Source organism: Bradysia coprophila, unplaced genomic scaffold (genome assembly GCF_014529535.1).
Source record: "Bradysia coprophila strain Holo2 unplaced genomic scaffold, BU_Bcop_v1 contig_232, whole genome shotgun sequence".
Lineage (NCBI taxonomy): Eukaryota > Metazoa > Arthropoda > Insecta > Diptera > Sciaridae > Bradysia > Bradysia coprophila.
In genome coordinates, this window is record NW_023503493.1 from 7,600,220 (window position 1) to 7,618,562 (window position 18,343).

General features: G+C 37.8%; 3 protein-coding genes and 2 long non-coding RNA genes across 6 annotated transcripts; 2 read left to right on the forward strand and 3 right to left on the reverse strand.

Moving 5' to 3' along the window:
• Positions 1 to 1,400: 1,400 nt before the first annotated feature.
• On the reverse strand, positions 1,401 to 3,658 carry LOC119075744. Its single transcript, XM_037182288.1, has 2 exons — positions 3,061 to 3,658; positions 1,401 to 2,671 (listed from the first exon to the last, which is right to left on the reverse strand). The coding sequence occupies exons 1-2, from the start codon at positions 3,560 to 3,562 to the stop codon at positions 1,878 to 1,880; spliced, it is 1,296 nt and encodes a 431-aa protein (XP_037038183.1). The 5' UTR covers positions 3,563 to 3,658; the 3' UTR covers positions 1,401 to 1,877.
• A 1,428-nt stretch (positions 3,659 to 5,086) lies between these two features.
• On the reverse strand, positions 5,087 to 6,199 carry LOC119077194. The gene is made up of 4 exons (XM_037184375.1): positions 5,870 to 6,199; positions 5,752 to 5,808; positions 5,363 to 5,689; positions 5,087 to 5,296 (listed from the first exon to the last, which is right to left on the reverse strand). Exons 1-4 carry the CDS (start codon positions 6,140 to 6,142, stop codon positions 5,087 to 5,089), a joined length of 867 nt encoding a protein of 288 aa, XP_037040270.1. The 5' UTR covers positions 6,143 to 6,199.
• A 666-nt stretch (positions 6,200 to 6,865) lies between these two features.
• Positions 6,866 to 7,260, reverse strand: LOC119075745. Its single transcript, XR_005087449.1, has 2 exons — positions 7,165 to 7,260; positions 6,866 to 7,101 (listed from the first exon to the last, which is right to left on the reverse strand). It is a non-coding gene; the product is annotated as an uncharacterized LOC119075745 (long non-coding RNA).
• A 1,638-nt stretch (positions 7,261 to 8,898) lies between these two features.
• On the forward strand, positions 8,899 to 9,302 carry LOC119075750. Its single transcript, XR_005087454.1, has 2 exons — positions 8,899 to 9,030; positions 9,094 to 9,302. It is a non-coding gene; the product is annotated as an uncharacterized LOC119075750 (long non-coding RNA).
• Positions 9,303 to 10,581: 1,279 nt separating this feature from the next.
• Positions 10,582 to 15,481, forward strand: LOC119075751 (UDP-glycosyltransferase UGT4-like). 2 transcript variants are annotated; one of them, XM_037182290.1, is made up of 3 exons: positions 10,582 to 10,952; positions 11,042 to 12,077; positions 12,143 to 12,474. In XM_037182290.1, exons 1-3 carry the CDS (start codon positions 10,706 to 10,708, stop codon positions 12,426 to 12,428), a joined length of 1,569 nt encoding a protein of 522 aa, XP_037038185.1. In that variant the 5' UTR covers positions 10,582 to 10,705; the 3' UTR covers positions 12,429 to 12,474. The 2 variants fall into 2 exon arrangements, with proteins under 2 accessions (XP_037038185.1, XP_037038184.1); XM_037182289.1 differs by lacking the exon at positions 12,143 to 12,474 and adding an exon at positions 15,188 to 15,481 and having other exon boundaries at positions 10,663 to 10,952.
• The last annotated feature ends 2,862 nt before the right edge of the window (positions 15,482 to 18,343 follow it).

Below are 18,343 nucleotides of genomic sequence, written 5' to 3' on the forward strand. Positions count from 1 at the left end.
TGTGGTTTCTGCACTTTAAGGATGGACTCGATGATCATACTTAACTCACCTGAATCAGCGACATCAGCGATTACTAAACAGACGTTATGTCGCAGGTTTGACATCTTATTATACCTCTTTACGGGAACGTGTAATTTATATATTCAAATTTCTGTGACCTTCATGTATTGATGACCGAGCCAGTGTAAAAGTAAAAGTCTCAAAACTCGAAATACGTGGTCTCATGGTCTAAAAATACATGGAGCTTGATACCGTGTGACTACGTATTTCGATCTTTTGAGACTTTCATCTTCACCAAGACGAGAGAGAATTGCCAGATAATATTATCAGTGGAATATTCTTGCTTCAATTACAGACTTCGAAGTTGTATTACTGCCTAATCGTCAATACATTGTTGATACACCAAATCATGAAACTAATTCGACCACATCAGTTCAAATGACACCGATGATACCGAATGGCCAGACGTGGTGGTCAATGGCAACGCCACACATTTTCAGAATAAGTTCGTCGATTATCAGGATTTATCTTTTGAATCGAATCGAACCTTTTTGCATCATATAATTTGCTATAAAAGGGCTCGTACGCCAGTGCTCATCATTTAATTTTGCAGTAGCTACCGTCCGGAAAGGTTCTGTAGAACAGATTCGATATTTTCTTTGCATTTAGTCTTTCAAACAGCGGATTAAGTTCTTCAATTCAATTTTTATTTCCAATTAACCGAATAATAATCGAATCATTTCTACAATTTTGGTTTAATTGTTTTTTATCCGGTTCGATTAGTTCTAAGTTTAGTTTAGTGCAATGTAATTAACATGTTAAAGTTGTATTGGCTGATCACGAATTAAACTTATCGGTGTACTTCCCGATTCCACGTTTCTTAATTCGGTGCTCAAAAGCAAGCTTTTGAATGGCATTGGGCATTGCGGGCAAGGTGTCAATCTTTCCTGATAATATTTGGTTAATGTTGTTGCAGAATGAAAGTAGAGCTTGATCAACTGCAAAGTTCTTAACTTTTCGGACAATCACATCGACATGATCAAAACACCCAATGACATGAACATCCAATCCTTCCACACTACTGAGAAGTTTCTTCTTAATTGAATCTTGCGAGCAAATGTCGACAATAGTTTTGCTTAAATGCTTAAGCAACTTTTCTACACTCATCAGTGCAGCATCTTGGTCCATTAAGTCAATATTCTCCTTACAATCGTTGCATGTCAGTGTTTTCAATACTTTCTGGCAGATCCTGCTGCCGTCATTTGAAGTACGTGTCAGTTGGTCCAGATCAACATTAGTGTTCAGAAACTGAGAATTTAAACTGTCGTCAGCTTCGTTCATAACATCTGAAGAACCGATTTCATTTTCGCCTTCCGGATCGAAGTATATAAGTGAATCAACATCAACATCAACATCAACATCATATGTTGATGCCATCGAGTCATGACAGCCTGATAGCACAGGCTCGGGGTACGACAAGTAAATGGCATCGCTTGGCTGTTCCCGGCACACAGAAATAAATTCGTGAATATTTGTTAGAATTGCTGTGGAATCGTCGGGCTGACAATTTGTTTTCAGTGAGTTAGTTCCTGTTATATTGTTGATTATCATCGTTGTATAGCCAGTGCGGTACTGGTTCGCCGTCGTTTTATTACTTGAGTTGCAGGACTTAACACAACCAAAGAAGTTTTCGAGTCCGTCTTGAGTCGTATTTCTAAAAACGTAGGAAAGAACATGTTTTCAGGAAAATTGATCAACTGTAGATGCCACCAACAAGTCAATGATATTCACAATGTCGATTGTGTTAGTCTTTCACATTTCTGTTTTTTTTTTCGGAGTGAATCAACTTGTTGCTCAAGCCGAGGCTCAAGCAAATATCAGAGCATATCAATTCGTTTAATTAAGTTGACGTGATACCTTATTTCGAGTTTCGGAATGCCAGCCTGAAAACATGTCCTCGCGACGTCCTGATAGCCTCTAATAGTAGACTCGAACTTCTTCAGTACGGAAGAACGATTGTTCCTTTCGCCGGTGCCTTTGTCGACAAAAAACATATTCTCCAGCATGACCAGCGCATATTCCCAGAACTCTGAGTGTATCGACATTGGCGTTACGGCACTCTTGAGGGAATCAACAGGGTACTTATCACAACCATTAATGCTGTCAAATAAGTCATTCACGAACAAAATGAAACGTGCAGTAGTGGCGAAATCTTCCGGCACCTTTCCATTATCCACACATTCTAGCATCACGGTTCCGCACGTGTTGCTGAACACTTGAGTCGCAACAGACACCTTCATTTTCAATTTGTTGGGCTTCAAGTGTTCATCTGTTAGCTTAGGTAACACGCTCCGTACAGCACGTATATCCATACGGTACAATTGGTTTATATCATCCCACGCCGCGATTTGAATTGAACCAGCATAATCTGCGCAGCCAGGTTGCCATCGTTCAGAAATAAAATGTGCGACATTTTTCACTTCGAAATTATTTCGAATCACCTTTATGAGGTGTGATGGATCGTATGTGTGTATTATCCTATGTCCGTTTACTTTGTACTGCAGTAATTGGCCAGTTTGTTGCGTTTGGTTCGCACGAGGATAAACCAATTCATTCACTGTGTTCGCGTTTACATTGCATGTGTCACACACAGAGAGAATCGGCTTCAGTCCTTTAAAATAAGATAAAGAAATGCTCAGAAACAAACAAACTTATTGCAACAGATCAAGTTCATCTGACTTGATTTTCATTTGACCTAACCTGACCTGATATATTCTAAACTTAACCTGACCTGACCTGTTTCAGATTTAACCTGAAACGTGAATTGACCTATTCATTCGGATATTTTTTGTTAGTTTTCGTTACCGCTGAGTTTTAAAATAATGTCTTTCGTCCCGTGGCTCCATGCGTAACACATTTTTCAGGTTCAGGTCAAATCAGGTCAGGTGAAAATATATAAGATAGGTCCAGGTCCGATCAGGTTTCAGGTTATTCAGTTCAGGTTGACCTGACCTGTTCCGAGCCTTAAAATGACGAAAACGTCTTTACTTTTATAGTTACCTGTTGTGGATACTCGTTCTATCATTAACTTAACCAATTCGACCAATTCAAAGGACTTCACACCATTCGTATAAAAGTATCCGACGGACTGTTTGTAGGGTACCGCAATTCCACGCACCATAAAGGTCAATGCATGTGTCGCAAAAATGGGCACTTTTGGCTTGCACATTTCTACGAAACCCTCGATTTTGTCCATCGACTGACAGTAATCTAAGTGTTCGTTCAGAGACACTTCGTCCCAACCGAATGTGCAGTACTTGTCGCTTGCAGGCCAGTTTGTGACGATGTTTTTCACTGCAGCAAGAATTTTCTCGTCGACTCCGGATTTGAAAATCAATTGTGCGCTGTAGCGGCCCAATGTTCGTCTGGTCGGCAGACAGGACCATTTTTCATTGAAGCGATATGCTTTTGGCCCCTGCTTATACATCGCTAAGCACAGACTTTTCTGCTTGGGTGTGTAACGTCGACCGTGTTTCGAGCGTCCACAGTTCTTCAATTGCATGTCAACGAACTCCAGCAGTTGTTCATTGAACTTCGTCTTTAAATAGTTCAAAACTGTGGAGTCGTTGATCTTGTTTTCTTTTACTCTCTGCTGCAGTTCCTTGGCACGACGTTTGTAATAACTTAACTTACTCGACCGTGGTACGTTCTGGAATCGAAATAAAAAAATCTACGTAATACAGGAGAAGACGATAAACATAGGTGTTCTGAACTAAAAATTTCAGGTTGCAGAAATGGTCTACTACATTCCTTCGATCGGGCGGCTGTGGTGTTTGTTGTTATGCACTAGCATCTACAATATACTTCCTACTTTCTGTATCATTTTGTAGAAGTCAGTGCACTTCACTCCACCTCGGCCTACGTCCGTGCACCACACTGTGCCGCGGCACACCACGCCACATCTCGGTGCACCCGAGGTCGGTATACCAAGGAACACCTTACCTTAAGGAATCCCAAGTGTTTAGAAAACACACGTGATTAAAAATCGGAGATGAACAAGAATTCCCGGGATTAAGAATTCTATAAGATTATGATTTCCCAGTGACTTAAAATGACTAGGTGATTAAGATTCACGGCTGATTAAGAATGCAGCACACTGTGCGGCTGAAAGTAATTTTATTGAAAATTTGTTGCATAGAGTCCAGGTATCAGTTAAACGCAAAAAAAAAATTGTAATAGCGCCTCGCAAATGAGAACCCAGATATAGCCCTATTTCATTTCTCAAGTATCATACGTTAAAGAGGGACCATTTCGAAGATAGATTACAGGTAATTCGAATGTTAAAACTAACACATTGCAACTGCCGTATGCTTGCAGTAACTTCAAAATTAACAAATATTTTGATGTAGTAGATTTGTCAAGAATTCAATTTTTTGCTTTAAAGTAAAATTTGGACTCTAAAAAATTGGTGGAATTGATGGTACGTTTCTGTCATTATTTATTTCCGATCATATTCGGTATGTACTGATAGCAGTGCCGGACTGGCTATCTAGACTACCACTAGATGCACTTCGGGTAAAAGGCCATTCGGGAATCGCCCGAATTCCCAGTGTGGGAGTTTGTTCGATTGTGAAAATTCTTATTTTCTCAACTCAGTGAGTCGATGTTAAATTTTATTTCCACTGTTTTTTTCTTGACCTTTGATGGTTTCGATTTTTACGATAATTAGGTCCATCGGTTAAGAACTCGACTTGATCAGATATTTTCAAAATAAAAAGTTTAAATAATCTCAAGATAAAACGGTTAAATTATATCATCTATCAATGAATCGATTTATAGAATTTCGTTTTAAAGCTAATGTACAACAAAGCTGATGTTTTCAACACCAGTAGCTTGAAAAGTCCATCTAACATCACCTTGGTGCTGATTCAAATAACATGGATTACTTGACGGGGAGCTATATCTCAAGTATTTATTATATGAATGTGAAGCTGAATGACAAACATATTTTCGATTTAAACCAATTACAATTCTTCTATAGTTTCAAGACACCTACTGGTTTGATTACCTATGGTATTCTGTCTAATTAAAAAAAAAATCGTAGACACACAAGACGATCACATTTATTGAATAAAATACAAGACGACACATAACAAGACTGCACATGACACCAAACATATACACAAACCATTGTTATCGAGGCTTTAGGGCTTGATTTGGAGCGATTGGCAGTTTGACGAGCACTTTTCTGTTGATTTACTGGGTGCTTTACGGATATCACCTCAATCTCATTCACCTGTTGATCGTTGGAAACAAAACGAAACATAACAAGACTGCACCGACACCAAACGGACACACAAACCGTGACTTCTGTAACTTTGGAGCAGTTGTCGGTCTGTCGAGCACTGTTCTCTTGATTTACGGGGTGATTTCCGGATATCCCATCAACCACATGTACGTCGCTGTCGATCTCATTCACCTGTTGATCGTTGGAAACGAAACGAAACATAGTAAGACCGCACCGACACCAAACGTACACACAAACCGTGACTTCTGTAACTTTGGAGCAGTTGGCGGTCTGACGAGCAGTCTTCTGATGATTTCTTAGCTCCTCCTCGGATATCAATTTGACCACATTTACGGCTTTGTCGGTATCATCAACCTGTTCGTCCGGTTTCGTCAATTTGTTCTAAGGTTTTTCAAGCGTTATTAGTTGATCATTGTATTTCTAATGACCTCGCAAAAACATACCGTTGCCAGTGAACGCTGATGTTGTGAACCATATGCTATCGCTGAAGCTGGTGGAACCTAGATTCAACTTGGAGTCATACAGGATCACACAAAATCAAATCAAATGCTGGTAACTTACGACAGTTTCATTGGGCAGGAACAGACTCGGCAAGCAATCTGGTTTCACCACAATCTGTCCTTTTCCGTTCTTGGTCAAGTCTGACCCGTCGAAATGCTTTCTGCAAACTTTGTAATACGAATTCGCCAATTTGTTGGCATTCAACCGTTCAACCAAATGGAAAGCTTTCGTTGCAGCAATCCATTTTTCGGCCCTCAACTTATTTGTTGGAAAACTATGAAAATTATTGTTTCCAACAGTTTCGCAACCTTTTACGCAGCACTGTAGCACCATTTCGATAATTTTTTCAGAAGTTTTCACAAATAATTATGAAAAAACGTTTTCGCGTCGTTAGCCGTGGAGCCGTTTAAAAATTTTCAATTAAAAACAAATGAAACCGTCAGTTGTACGCGATGAAGTTAGCTCCGCGTTTTATATATGCGTGTGTGTGTGTCGAAGTAGCACAAAATAAAACAATGGACTGACAAATCCTCGGCTGGCACTAAAGTAGACTATAAATTTGGGAGGGAAAATTTGCACGGAGTTGTCATCGATACGTATCACAAACGTGCTATGGTTGACACTTATAAATAACTGCACATATCCTTGGTAATGTTTTGAATCGTTTACGATTTAATAAGTGGAACAAATAAATTGTCCCTTTAAGACTTTACTTGAAAGTTTTCAGGCTGATCTGATGTATTTGTCGAATACATATTTTCGTAAATGATTCTGTTCTGTGACATTTCATTCATTAAAACAATTACAGTTGAACCATAGCAGACACGCACTGGCCACTAGTGGTTCAGTTTAGGAACGAATCGAAATTTCACTTCAATTATGATTCGTTAGACTTTTTCGTGTGCAAATCGGTATAGTGTTCGATGATGATGGACGTATTTAATTTTCTCATAGATCGAAACAATAGTCGAAATATCTTACTTAGACTGAAATTGTTTAAAATACTGCTATTACTGCTGTTACAGTCGATTTTATTGAATATTTTCGAATCGTATCAACATTTTTAAGTCGTGTTGGTAGATGTAGCTGTGACAGATGACCACGTTGCGAACCTAGTGGCAGCACTAACCTGATGCTGCTGCAGTAGTAGTGGTTGTTGTTGTTGTAGTAGTTGTGGTGGTGGTTGTGGTAGTAGTAGTTGTTGTTGTTGTGCTTGTGGTTGTCAACAAAAGCCACCACCACCAACAAGGAGCTGGTGCAGCCTCGGCATCAGCTACTGGAGATGCGGAGTACTGAAAAATATTACGGTAGATGAGACAAACTGGTTTTGTCAGGACTGTTTTTAACTATTTTACCGCAGCAAAGAGCGCAACCAAAAGGAAGGTGAAAAGTACTGGCTTCATCATTTCGACAAAAGGGTAGTTCTTCCTAGGATCGTTTACTACAAATGTATCGATACAACCAACTGATGCCGATGAGAGCTTTTCCGAACCTATTTATAGTAAGAAATTCCGCAAAATTTCGTATTCAAAATTTACAATTCCATATGTCATGTATCAAAAATTGCAAGCTCATCATTCAGACAGTTCTTTGACGGTAAAATATTCGGAACAATAAGACTAATAAATTCGCAATCCAACTGTTTACATTTACGATTTGAATAAATTGAAAAACAAATGGTTTGACGCCAATTTTGGATTGCGCACTTTGTGGATTCAATGAAATTATACAAAAGTAGCAAAATAAATTGACCTGTGCAATGTTTTAAAAAAAAACTATTTATTCAGATATTCGACCAAAAATCGATTTGAAAACCGCGATCGTCAAGTCTTGTGGAAACATAACCCCCATCCACAACTTCATTGAAGCATTCCAATGGAACCATCCCAATGTCAACTTTTCCCCTTTCCGATGGCATCGATTACAAACGACAAATTTTTTGACCTTTTGTTGCCACTGACTAACTATGATGGGCAGAAACAACGCACTCCGAGAACAGGCAAATCATTGTATATCGAAACCGGTCGGTAATATAAATGTTTGATAAATAACGGAATATAGGGGTTTCGGTTTCCCAAATTCAAAGATTTTATTAACTCTTATTTGGCCCCTTATTTTGTGTGCCGTTATTTCCTCCAAGGTGACATTTGACCATACCTGGGTGGTTTATATTGATTGATCATACCAACTATGTCAATACTAAAGTGCACTTTACGGTAGAGCAAGCGAGTTTTAACTAGCTCGATATATAAAACTATTAATGCTACTAGAACCTAATACCGGTATCTCCGTTCTCGATGTAGTAGTGAACAAGGTCCGAGATACAGTTTCACAGTTCTAGTGTCATATATTCTATTATATGACACTTTTGTACTAATGCGTCGATGAGGCCCCCTGATTAAATTATATTTTTTTACATTTCTTAGAAAACTTCTAGTGCCAGTTTTGGTATCTTTGGACTAAATCCAAAGATACCACTAAGATACGTATAAATCTAGCCAAAAAACCTTGGTGATTTCAAAAAGAATGACTCTATTTCAATTTCTGTTTATGTAAGGACACAAGTACGACAAATAGGGGACCTAACACACTGCAAGAAAATGAACTGAAATGAACAATAATATAAATTCACGGCAGAGTAAATTGAATTAATTTTATTCGCAAAATAAAGGACTACTATACTAGAGAAGTCAAATCAAGCGCTCCTGCCTGGTTCATTTTATTCGGCCGTGGACAGAAGCAGTTGCGTCACCTTCACTCTTTAAGGGTTTTTTTTTGTCTGATGTAGTTCTTAATTGTAAATTATGATCATTTCCTTTGTTATGCAGAACATCGCTATTTTTAGTGTATTTTCATTGAAAGTGCGCAAGCCATTTCGTCAAAATATTTGTTTCTCAATTCGATGACGAATTTATTCAAATCGTAAAGGTAAACAGTTGGATTGCGAATTTATTAGTCTTATTGTTCCGAATATTTTACCATCAAAGAACTGTCTGAATGATGATCTTGCACTTTTCGACACATGACATATTGGAATTGCAAATTTTGAATACAAAATTTTGAGTAATTGTTTACTATAAATAGGTTCGGAAAAGCTCTTATCGGCATCAGTTTGTTGTATCGATACATTTGAAGTAAACGATCCTAGAAAGAACTATCCTTTTGTCAGAATGATGAAGCCAGTACTTTTTACCTTCCTTTTGGTTGCCCTCTTTGCTGCGGTAAAATAGTTAAGATCCCTCATGACAAAACCAGTTGGTCACATTTTCCGTTACATTTTTTAGTACTCCGCATCTCCAGTAGCTGATGCCGAGGCTGCGCCAGCTCCTTGTTGGTGGTGGTGGCTTTTGTTGACAACCACAAGCACAACAACAACAACTACTACTACCACAACCACAACCACCACCACAACTACTACAACAACAACAACCACTACTACTGCAGCAGCATCAGGTTAGTGCTGCCACTAGGTTTGTGACGTGGTCGTCTGTCACAGTTGTTATAACTTGGAAAGTTCTAAAATGTTGACAAAATTCGAAAATACGCAATAAAATCGGCTGTAACAGTAATAACAGTATTTTTAAAACAATTTCTTCAGTATCTTGTCAACGCACTCCTAGAACAGGCAAAGGAACAGATTTTATTAACTCTAATTGACCCCTTGTTTGGATGGAATGGCCGTAACATAGTGGCATTATACCAACATAAAAAAATTAGAACCTGTAGGAGAAGTTTGGACTAATGTGTTGAGGAGATCCCTTATTTAAATTCTGTTCTATTGGCTGTTCTTGGAGTGCGTTGATCTTGTATATCTCGACTATTAGTATAAGTTTGACAAATGTCAACTGAAAAACTATTAAATTCTCAAGAAACCCGAAAGTTGCTGCGGATTGCACGATTTGAATTCAATACGAGTTCTCGTCAAATTGGAAGTTTTTGTATTTAAAGGAACCTTATCATAAGTTTTTCATTTTTGTAGGTTTCGTTTTATTTGCTCCATGCTCCATACATATTCCACCGAATAGACGTAGCGATTGTCTTTACGTTTCTTCCATTCCCATTCTACGGGTGAAACGACTCTCTTTACGCTTCTGTAGAATGCCAAGTAAAAACTTTAATTGAGTTGAAGTTATCAAGGAATTATCAATGTGTAAAATTATCACACCTTCAAATCTGTTGCTATCATCAGTTGGCTAACATCTGTTATCGATAACGACTTCAGGAATAAACTACAAGCTCTAACTAATGACGTCGCATCGTATATAGCGAAAAGCATGTTCAAAACAAATGAAGTAAAAGATTGGAAACCAGTATATTCGAAGTTCTTTGATCAAATGATGTTGTAGATCCGATAGTGAAACTAACTAACTGATATACTTGCCGTCTGTGGTTAAAAAATGAAAATTTTTATTTTACATACTTTGGTTGTTTTTGTTTGTGGGACTTGGGTTATACGGAGTTACGAGTTGGGACAATACTTTTTGGAAATGGAAGAGCAGGAACGAAAAAATAGTTCTCAAACTACTTTCAGACCCTAAGGATAAGAATTTACAATGATTAAACGTTCTGATAAGAGTCTTTCTTGACGATAATGAGTCAATAATAATGTAACATTTCGACTCACTGTGACTTTCATATTTTTATCTGTATAAGGTTTAACTGTCTATAATGTTTCATCATCACTATGTTCAAATATCTCTTAAGATATCAACTGTTCACCACACCAACGTAACATAAACAAAACAACAAAACCGGTTTTATCGGTTACGTATCCAGTTAATCTTAAGTTCGATGATTAGATAGAAGTTATGTCGTACAGAATTGTGCTAATTCATTCAAACCGTCTCGAACACAGTCATACCATAATTTTCGAAGGTTGCAGTCGCGAATTTCAACATGGAACGAAAGAAATTGTTGCCCGTGATATTGTTACTTCTGCTGAATGTAATCGGCAACGAATCTTATAGAATACTCGGGATATTTCACACGCACTCGAAGTCTCATTACATTGCTGGAGGAGCATTAATGAAAGGGCTTGCCGAGAAAGGTCATGATGTAACAGTGATTAGTCCATTTCCTCAAAGTAAACCGCTAAAAAATTTCAATGATGTTGCTGTAATTGGAATAGAGCAACTAATAGAAGGTAGGTTATACCTAGTACTTCAGGTGGTTTAGCGTAAATGTTTAATGAATTTACTAGACGAACTAAATAAAATGTTTTTCTTTCCGCAGAAAAATTTCCCAGTAATATGCTGACAAATTCGGATAATATGGGAATGTTTGAGAAAATCAAATATATTTTATCATTTGGTCTAACTATGACTAACTTCACATTGAACCACGAGGTCTACCAGAATTTTCTTCGTACAAACGACGTCCACTTCGATGTGATCGTAACGGAAGTATTTATGAATGAGGCCTTCCTTGGCATGGGCCATTACTTCAACGCACCGGTAATTGGTTTCTCCACATTCGGTGCCAGCAAATGGACGAACGATATGGTTGGAACCCCGACTCCAATGTCATATGTTCCACATTTGCAAATTAAATTTACTGACCGGATGTCGTTCCCACAACGAGCAATGAACGTGATAGCTTATGCAGTCGAACTTTTCTTTATGAATTGGTATTATATGCCGGAACAGGAGAAGATCTACAACGCAATATTTCCGGATCCGAAACCGAAACTCGAAGAACTACAGAAGAATGTGTCACTGGTGCTGCTAAACAATCACTTCAGTTTAAGTTTTCCTCGGCCGTATGTGCCGAATATGATTGAAGTCGGTGGACTGCAAATTAATCGAACGCCGAAACCGCTTCCATCAGATTTGCAAAAACTTATGGATGAATCCCTTCATGGGGTCATCTATTTCTCGCTGGGATCAAACATTAAATCGAAACACATTCCCGCCGACCAACAGATCGAAATTTTAAATGTTTTCCGGAAACTGAAGCAAACAGTGCTGTGGAAATGGGACGGACAACTGGCAGATAAAAAACCTAATAATGTGCATGTGAGCGCTTGGTACCCTCAGGACGATCTGTTAGCCCATCCCAATATGAAATTGTTTATAACGCATGGAGGTTTGTTGAGTCTTACGGAGACGATTTACCATGCGGTACCAGTAATTGGAATTCCAATTTTTGCCGATCAGCATCTGAATATGGCTAGGGCTGAAAGTTCGGGATACGGTAAATCTATTCTTTTAAAAGAACTAAATGAGAAGACTCTCTCAACGGCTATAACGGAGCTTCTTACCAACGACAAGTAAGATCAATCGAATGGAAGGATTGAAGGGGAACCTGAATAATTAATAACATTTTTGCATTCAGGTACGCAAAGAAAATAAAAATGATGTCCGACCGCTACCGTGATCAACCGTTGACACCTCTAGAAACTGCAATTTACTGGACAGAATACGTTGCTCGTCACAAGGGTGCACCTCATATCCGTTCAGCTGGTTTGGATCTATCATTCTTCGCTTATCACAGCCTGGACGTATTCGCTGCATTTTTCATTGCTTTTTATTTGGCATGGCGAATAATAAAAGGCATCGTTTGCAGAATTGCGTGCAGGAAGTGGAGAAAAAATCGTCAAGACGATAAGAAAAATAATTAATTTTCTTAAAAATAATTAATTGTACATCCACCTAGTGCCTGCGCCTGACTTTTCGTGATATTCAAAACTTTCGTTTTCACACTTCTTATAAGACTTTAGTGTATGAGAATAAAATGATTTTTTTTTAATTTTTTTTTTGATTTTGTGCAACTGTTAAAGGACAGCAACAACTCTAGACAAAAGGCGACCCACTTAACCCGACATTTATTGGTTTAATATAATTCGATCCCGCGAACAAAATCTGTGAAACCAGGTAAAAGTGTATTGTGTATCACGGGCTGGCTCAAAATGTTTCTGGTTCGATCCTTGCGACTGACAAAAATTCCACATCGAATTTTCTAGCGTTTTCTCGCGTCTGTAACGTCCTAAGGTTCACTCAAGTTTCATAATTTGCGTAGTTGTAGTGTGTTTGGTGGATCACGTAGCCCAAATACGATGAATTACGAATAGGCTACATATAGGTGTGATATCAATTATGCACCTACTTTCCTCAGTAAGTATTTGCATATTTTGAGGCGGGATTCGGAATTCACGTTAAGAGCAATGAACCGTTTACAAATGTGTAGCCTACATTTAGGCGGAAAAATGATCGTTTTTGATGATTTCTCTGAACCAAAACTTTTTTTTTAAGTTGAACACGCGGAAAAATTGATTTGTGAGTCATAACTTAACCCACTTGGTAAATGTACAGGTTTACACACTCAATCTGCAAAGGTTTCTCCGAGTGGGATAAGTTTTCACCCACGATTTTTCCTTTAACATTAACACATTTTTGCGTGCTTTAATTGTTCTACTTTTTCAAAAAAAGATTTTGTTTCAGCGAAATCTTCAAAAAACGATAATTTTTTCGCCTAAATGTAGGCTACAAATTTGCAAATGGTCCATTGTTCTTAAGCCGGTCATATTGACTGATCTTGTCATTGGCTAGAAATAACCGCCCTTTCTAGCCAATGAGGTCTAAGAAAAACAACACAACTCACATGCGTGGAAATTGTTTCCTTGACTAGTGGTTCATAACCGTTGCCTTCCGCCCGACGTGGGCTAAAAGCCTCCTACTAGTCAAAACAACAGATTTCCACACAATTGCAAAATCTAACCCCGGACTCGGCCAGAGTAGTTAATCACTGTGATTTTCATGTTATTATCTACAGCTACTGAGTGTACGTATCATCATCACTACGGTCAAAAACATTTTAAGATATCGTTTGTTCAACACGCTGTCATAAAAAGAAAACTGGTTATATCGATGACGTGTCGAGTTCGATGATTAGATAGAAATTGTATTGTAAAGAATTGTGCTAATTCATTGCGCCAGTCAGACCGTAAATTCGAAAGATTGCAGACGAGGATTTCAACATGGAACGAAAGAAATTTTTGCCCGTGATATTGTTACTTCTCCTGAATGTAATCGGCAACGAATCTTATAAAATACTCGGGATCTTTCACACGCACTCGAAGTCTCATTACATTGCTGGAGGAGCATTAATGAAAGGGCTTGCCGAGAAAGGTCATGATGTAACCGTGATCAGTTCCTTTCCTCACAGTAAGCCAGTAAAAAATTTCCATGAAGTTCCCGTAATCGGAATAGAGCAACTAATTGAGGGTATGTTTTACGCACATTATAGTTTACTGAACGAAATAACGAAAAAAATCGACAGAAATATTTCCCAGTGATATGCTCACAAGCATGGATAACATGGGTGTAGCAGAGAAATTCAATTTTGTTTTCACATTTGGCCTTACCATGACTAACTACACATTGAACCACGAAGTTTTCCAAAATTTTCTCCGCACCAATGATATTCGCTTCGATGTAATCATAATGGAAGTATTCATGAATGAGGCCTTCCTCGGCATCGGACATTATTTAAAAGCACCAGTGATTGGATTCTCCACATTTGGTGCCAGTAAATGGTCAAACGATATGGTTGGAACACCTACTCCAATGTCCTACATTCCGCACTGGCAGATCAAATTTACCGACAGAATGTCGTTCCCACAACGAGTGATCAATGTACTGGGATATATCGGCGAGGAAATTTTCGTGAATTGGTTTTATATGCCGGAACAGGAGAAGATCTACGACGCAATATTTCCGGATCCGAAACCGAAACTCGAAGAACTACAGAAGAATGTGTCACTGGTTCTGCTAAACAATCACTTCAGTTTAAGTTTTCCTCGGCCGTATGTACCGAATATGATTGAAGTCGGTGGACTGCAAATTAATCGAACGCCGAAACCGCTTCCATAAGATTTGCAAAGACTTATGGATGAATCTCTTCATGGGGTCATCTATTTCTCGCTGGGATCAAACATTAAATCGAAACACATTCCCGCCGACCAACAGATCGAAATTTTAAATGTTTTCCGGAAACTGAAGCAAACAGTGTTGTGGAAATGGGACGGACAGGTGGCAGATAAAAAACCTAATAATGTGCATGTGAGCGATTGGTACCCTCAGGACGATCTGTTAGCGCATCCCAATGTGAAATTGTTTATCACGCATGGAGGTTTGTTGAGTCTTACGGAGACGATTTACCATGCGGTACCGGTGATTGGAATTCCAATTTTTGCCGATCAGCATCTGAATATGGCTAGGGCTGAAAGTTCGGGATACGCTAAGTGTATTCAACTTAAAGAATTAGATGAACAGACTCTCTCAGCGGCTATAACGGAGCTTCTTACCAACGACAAGTAAGATCAATCGAATGGAAGGATTGAAGGGTATCGTGAATAATGAATAACATTTTTGCAATCAGGTACGCAAAGAAAATAAAGTTGCTGTCCGAACGCTACCGTGATCAACCACTGACACCACTTGAAACTGCAATTTACTGGACGGAGTATGTAGCTCGTCACAAGGGTGCACCTCATCTGCGTTCAGCTGGATTGGATCTATCATTCTTCGCCTATCACAGCCTGGACGTATTCGCTGCATTTTTCGTTGCTGTTTATTTGGCATGGCGAATAATAAAAGGCATCGTTTGTAGAATTGCGTGCAGGAAGTGGAGAAATTGCAATGTAGACGATAAGAAAAATAATTAATTTTCTCAAAATTAGTGATTGTCACATCAAGCCCACTCTTCGCCTCATGGCATGCAAAATGTAGAGATTGGTATTAGAGTTGAGGTTTTCATGAATATACATTTTTTACTGAATTTTGTTTTTTTTTATTTTGTACAACTTTGAAACTCAAAAGGTAGCAGGCAGCAGTACAGTTAATCTGTTACAGACGATCAACGTATTTTTAATCGGTTGATTTCAAATCTTGTACTTCAATTTTTTTATCGGTAACAAATGAATAGCCGTATGTTAATGGGAGAGTAACAGATCTACTCAATGTTTCACTATAAACCTCGACGAAACAGTAGATTATAAGTAGAAAATTACGAAAGATTTCAAGAGAGGCTTTATGGAAATCGTCGAGACTCTACTGTGAATTATTTTATTGCCTGCCCTATGCGAAAATTGATGAAAAGTTTTGGTTTATTTTGAGTGAGCTTATTTGTGAGATTAAACTTTCTAAAAGGGAATGGGACAGACAATTAACCAGAACACGTTGGATGCTGCAACATAATTCAATAATTTGAGGAAAAAATCATAAATTACTTCCTCTGCATCCAATGTAATGAAGGATACCAACTCTTGCAGAAAATGGAAGCTAAGAAAGTGATGCTTCTACATCTGTTATCGATAACGATGGTGAACAAAGTGATAAACTCTGGTTGTTTGGGTGCTTAAATAGCATCAAAACACGAAGAAAAAGATTTTGTATCAAACACCAGGCAATACCCTAACCTATCGAAGTAATAGATTCACTGTGGCTATTCGCACGCGCGTGCGAATAGCCATTACTTATAGCGTTATTTATTGGCTGAAAACTTCAATTTAACATGTTTTTTTGCGTATATTCATTCAAAATACGTTTAAATATATTTTGAGATCAGAATTACCTCGAAATATCCAAAGAAAAATTTCGAAAGGGTCACAATAAAAATTCGTACATCCTAGGGAATTTTTCCTTTTAACGACTTAATGTAAACGAGTTTGATGATACTAACTAATTTAGCCTCCTACGAAAATTAGCGCAAGATGGCATTGTAATGTTTTTCATATTGGCACATTCATTGTTCTACTTTGGAACACACCATTTTTTGGTAGAATAAAGCGCAAAACGTTTTGGAACATTTGAATTTACAATGGAACAGTTTTGGAAAATATGGTGTTCGATATTGGAACAAAAAGATTATTTTTTTGGAACGTTTGAGTTTTTATTGGAACATTTTAATGCTGACAATATCAAAATGTCTTTAACTTCAATATTGAACATAAAAAAAATTTTCGTCCGAAATTTTTAATCAAAATCGGACAAAGTTCTATATAGTGCACTGGCTTTGCATGATCAATATATGATTATCTGGACGAGCGCTGCGAAATTTAAGATTGATTTGGGTGGTGACTGAAGAATCTTTTTATTGCTCAGGTTTAATTTTGATCACTCTAGCTCACTTTTTATCACTCCTTTTGGGCCATTAATCGTAAATAATAATTCAGTTCTGTCCAAATTTTGAACTCATGACAATAAAACCAATTGCTCATGAAGCAACATCTCTAACCATCACGTAATTTTCCGTACATAGGGTTAAATGTATGTAGTTCTGTGTTTTCCATTTCAAAAGTTCACTTTCCGTTGGTGGTTGCAAACAACCTTGTATATAACCTCATTTCGCAACTTTTTGCATAAATTACTATTTCGACACTTGTCTGTGTATAAATGAAGACACTCTTACATTGCCGTTTGTTGATCTAGGAGTCTTACGAGTATACGCTATTCGCACGCGAAATCGAGCGCCCATGTAAAATACGAATATGATTTTCGCGCCGCGCGTGCGAATAGCAACTCGAAAGTACTGCACAGTATGTACAGTAAATGTTACTGCAAGCACATCAAAATAATGCCTTGTACAACTTCTTTGACGACTTCATTGATTGACAAACTATAAAAACCGATAGAATTTTACAAAAAAAAAAGTTGTTGGCAAATTGTTTATGGGACATGTAACTACAACAGTACTGATAAACCGCATGAGTAAATTTGTAATTAATTGTGCGTAATGTTGAGTTTATCTAATGACAAAAACTGAACAGAAAACCACAAACATAAATAAGAAGCAAATTTAATGTGCCATTGAACTTTGTACTGTTCCGTGGTTCGGTTTTGTCTTATCAGAAAAAGTGGGAAACCTCTACGTTGAATGTGGGCATTATAATGGTAATTTTGATACTTATAAGGGCTTCTATGACGCCTGTGATAGCTGTATGGTGGTATTGGAAATGATATTTTCAATAAAGTTGAATACGAGCAATATAAACCATTCGAAAATATGGAATCACTATGTGTGGTGTTGCTTTACGTTCAATAGATCTACACTGACAGTACACTATTTTACGGTAAGAATTTTTCCAAGAGGACTGTTTTCAACGTAATACACCCAGGAAGCTTCTGTGATTTTCGGTAATATTCTTATTTATTTCATCACAACGAACAATATCCCGATTTCTTCACATACATAGGTTCATGTTCAGCAAGCAACATTTCACATTCAAAAAATGATTTACAAATCGCGGTAGCGATCGATACAAAATCGAATTTAATCGACCAGACGATTTATATAGCTTGATACATATTCCTATATATCCATAACGTTAAATCAACACAGCATTACAATCGAACAATACCACAAATCAGACACGGAATTTAATGTCCATGATCTTGAACCATGAACTTTCTACGTCATTGAACCATGAAAATGAGGAGACTGACGGAATTTTATTTACACAGAGAAAAAATAATTTCAGTTTTTGTTGTCTTCTTCATTTACCTATAATACCTTTGGTCTCAATGTATTGACATG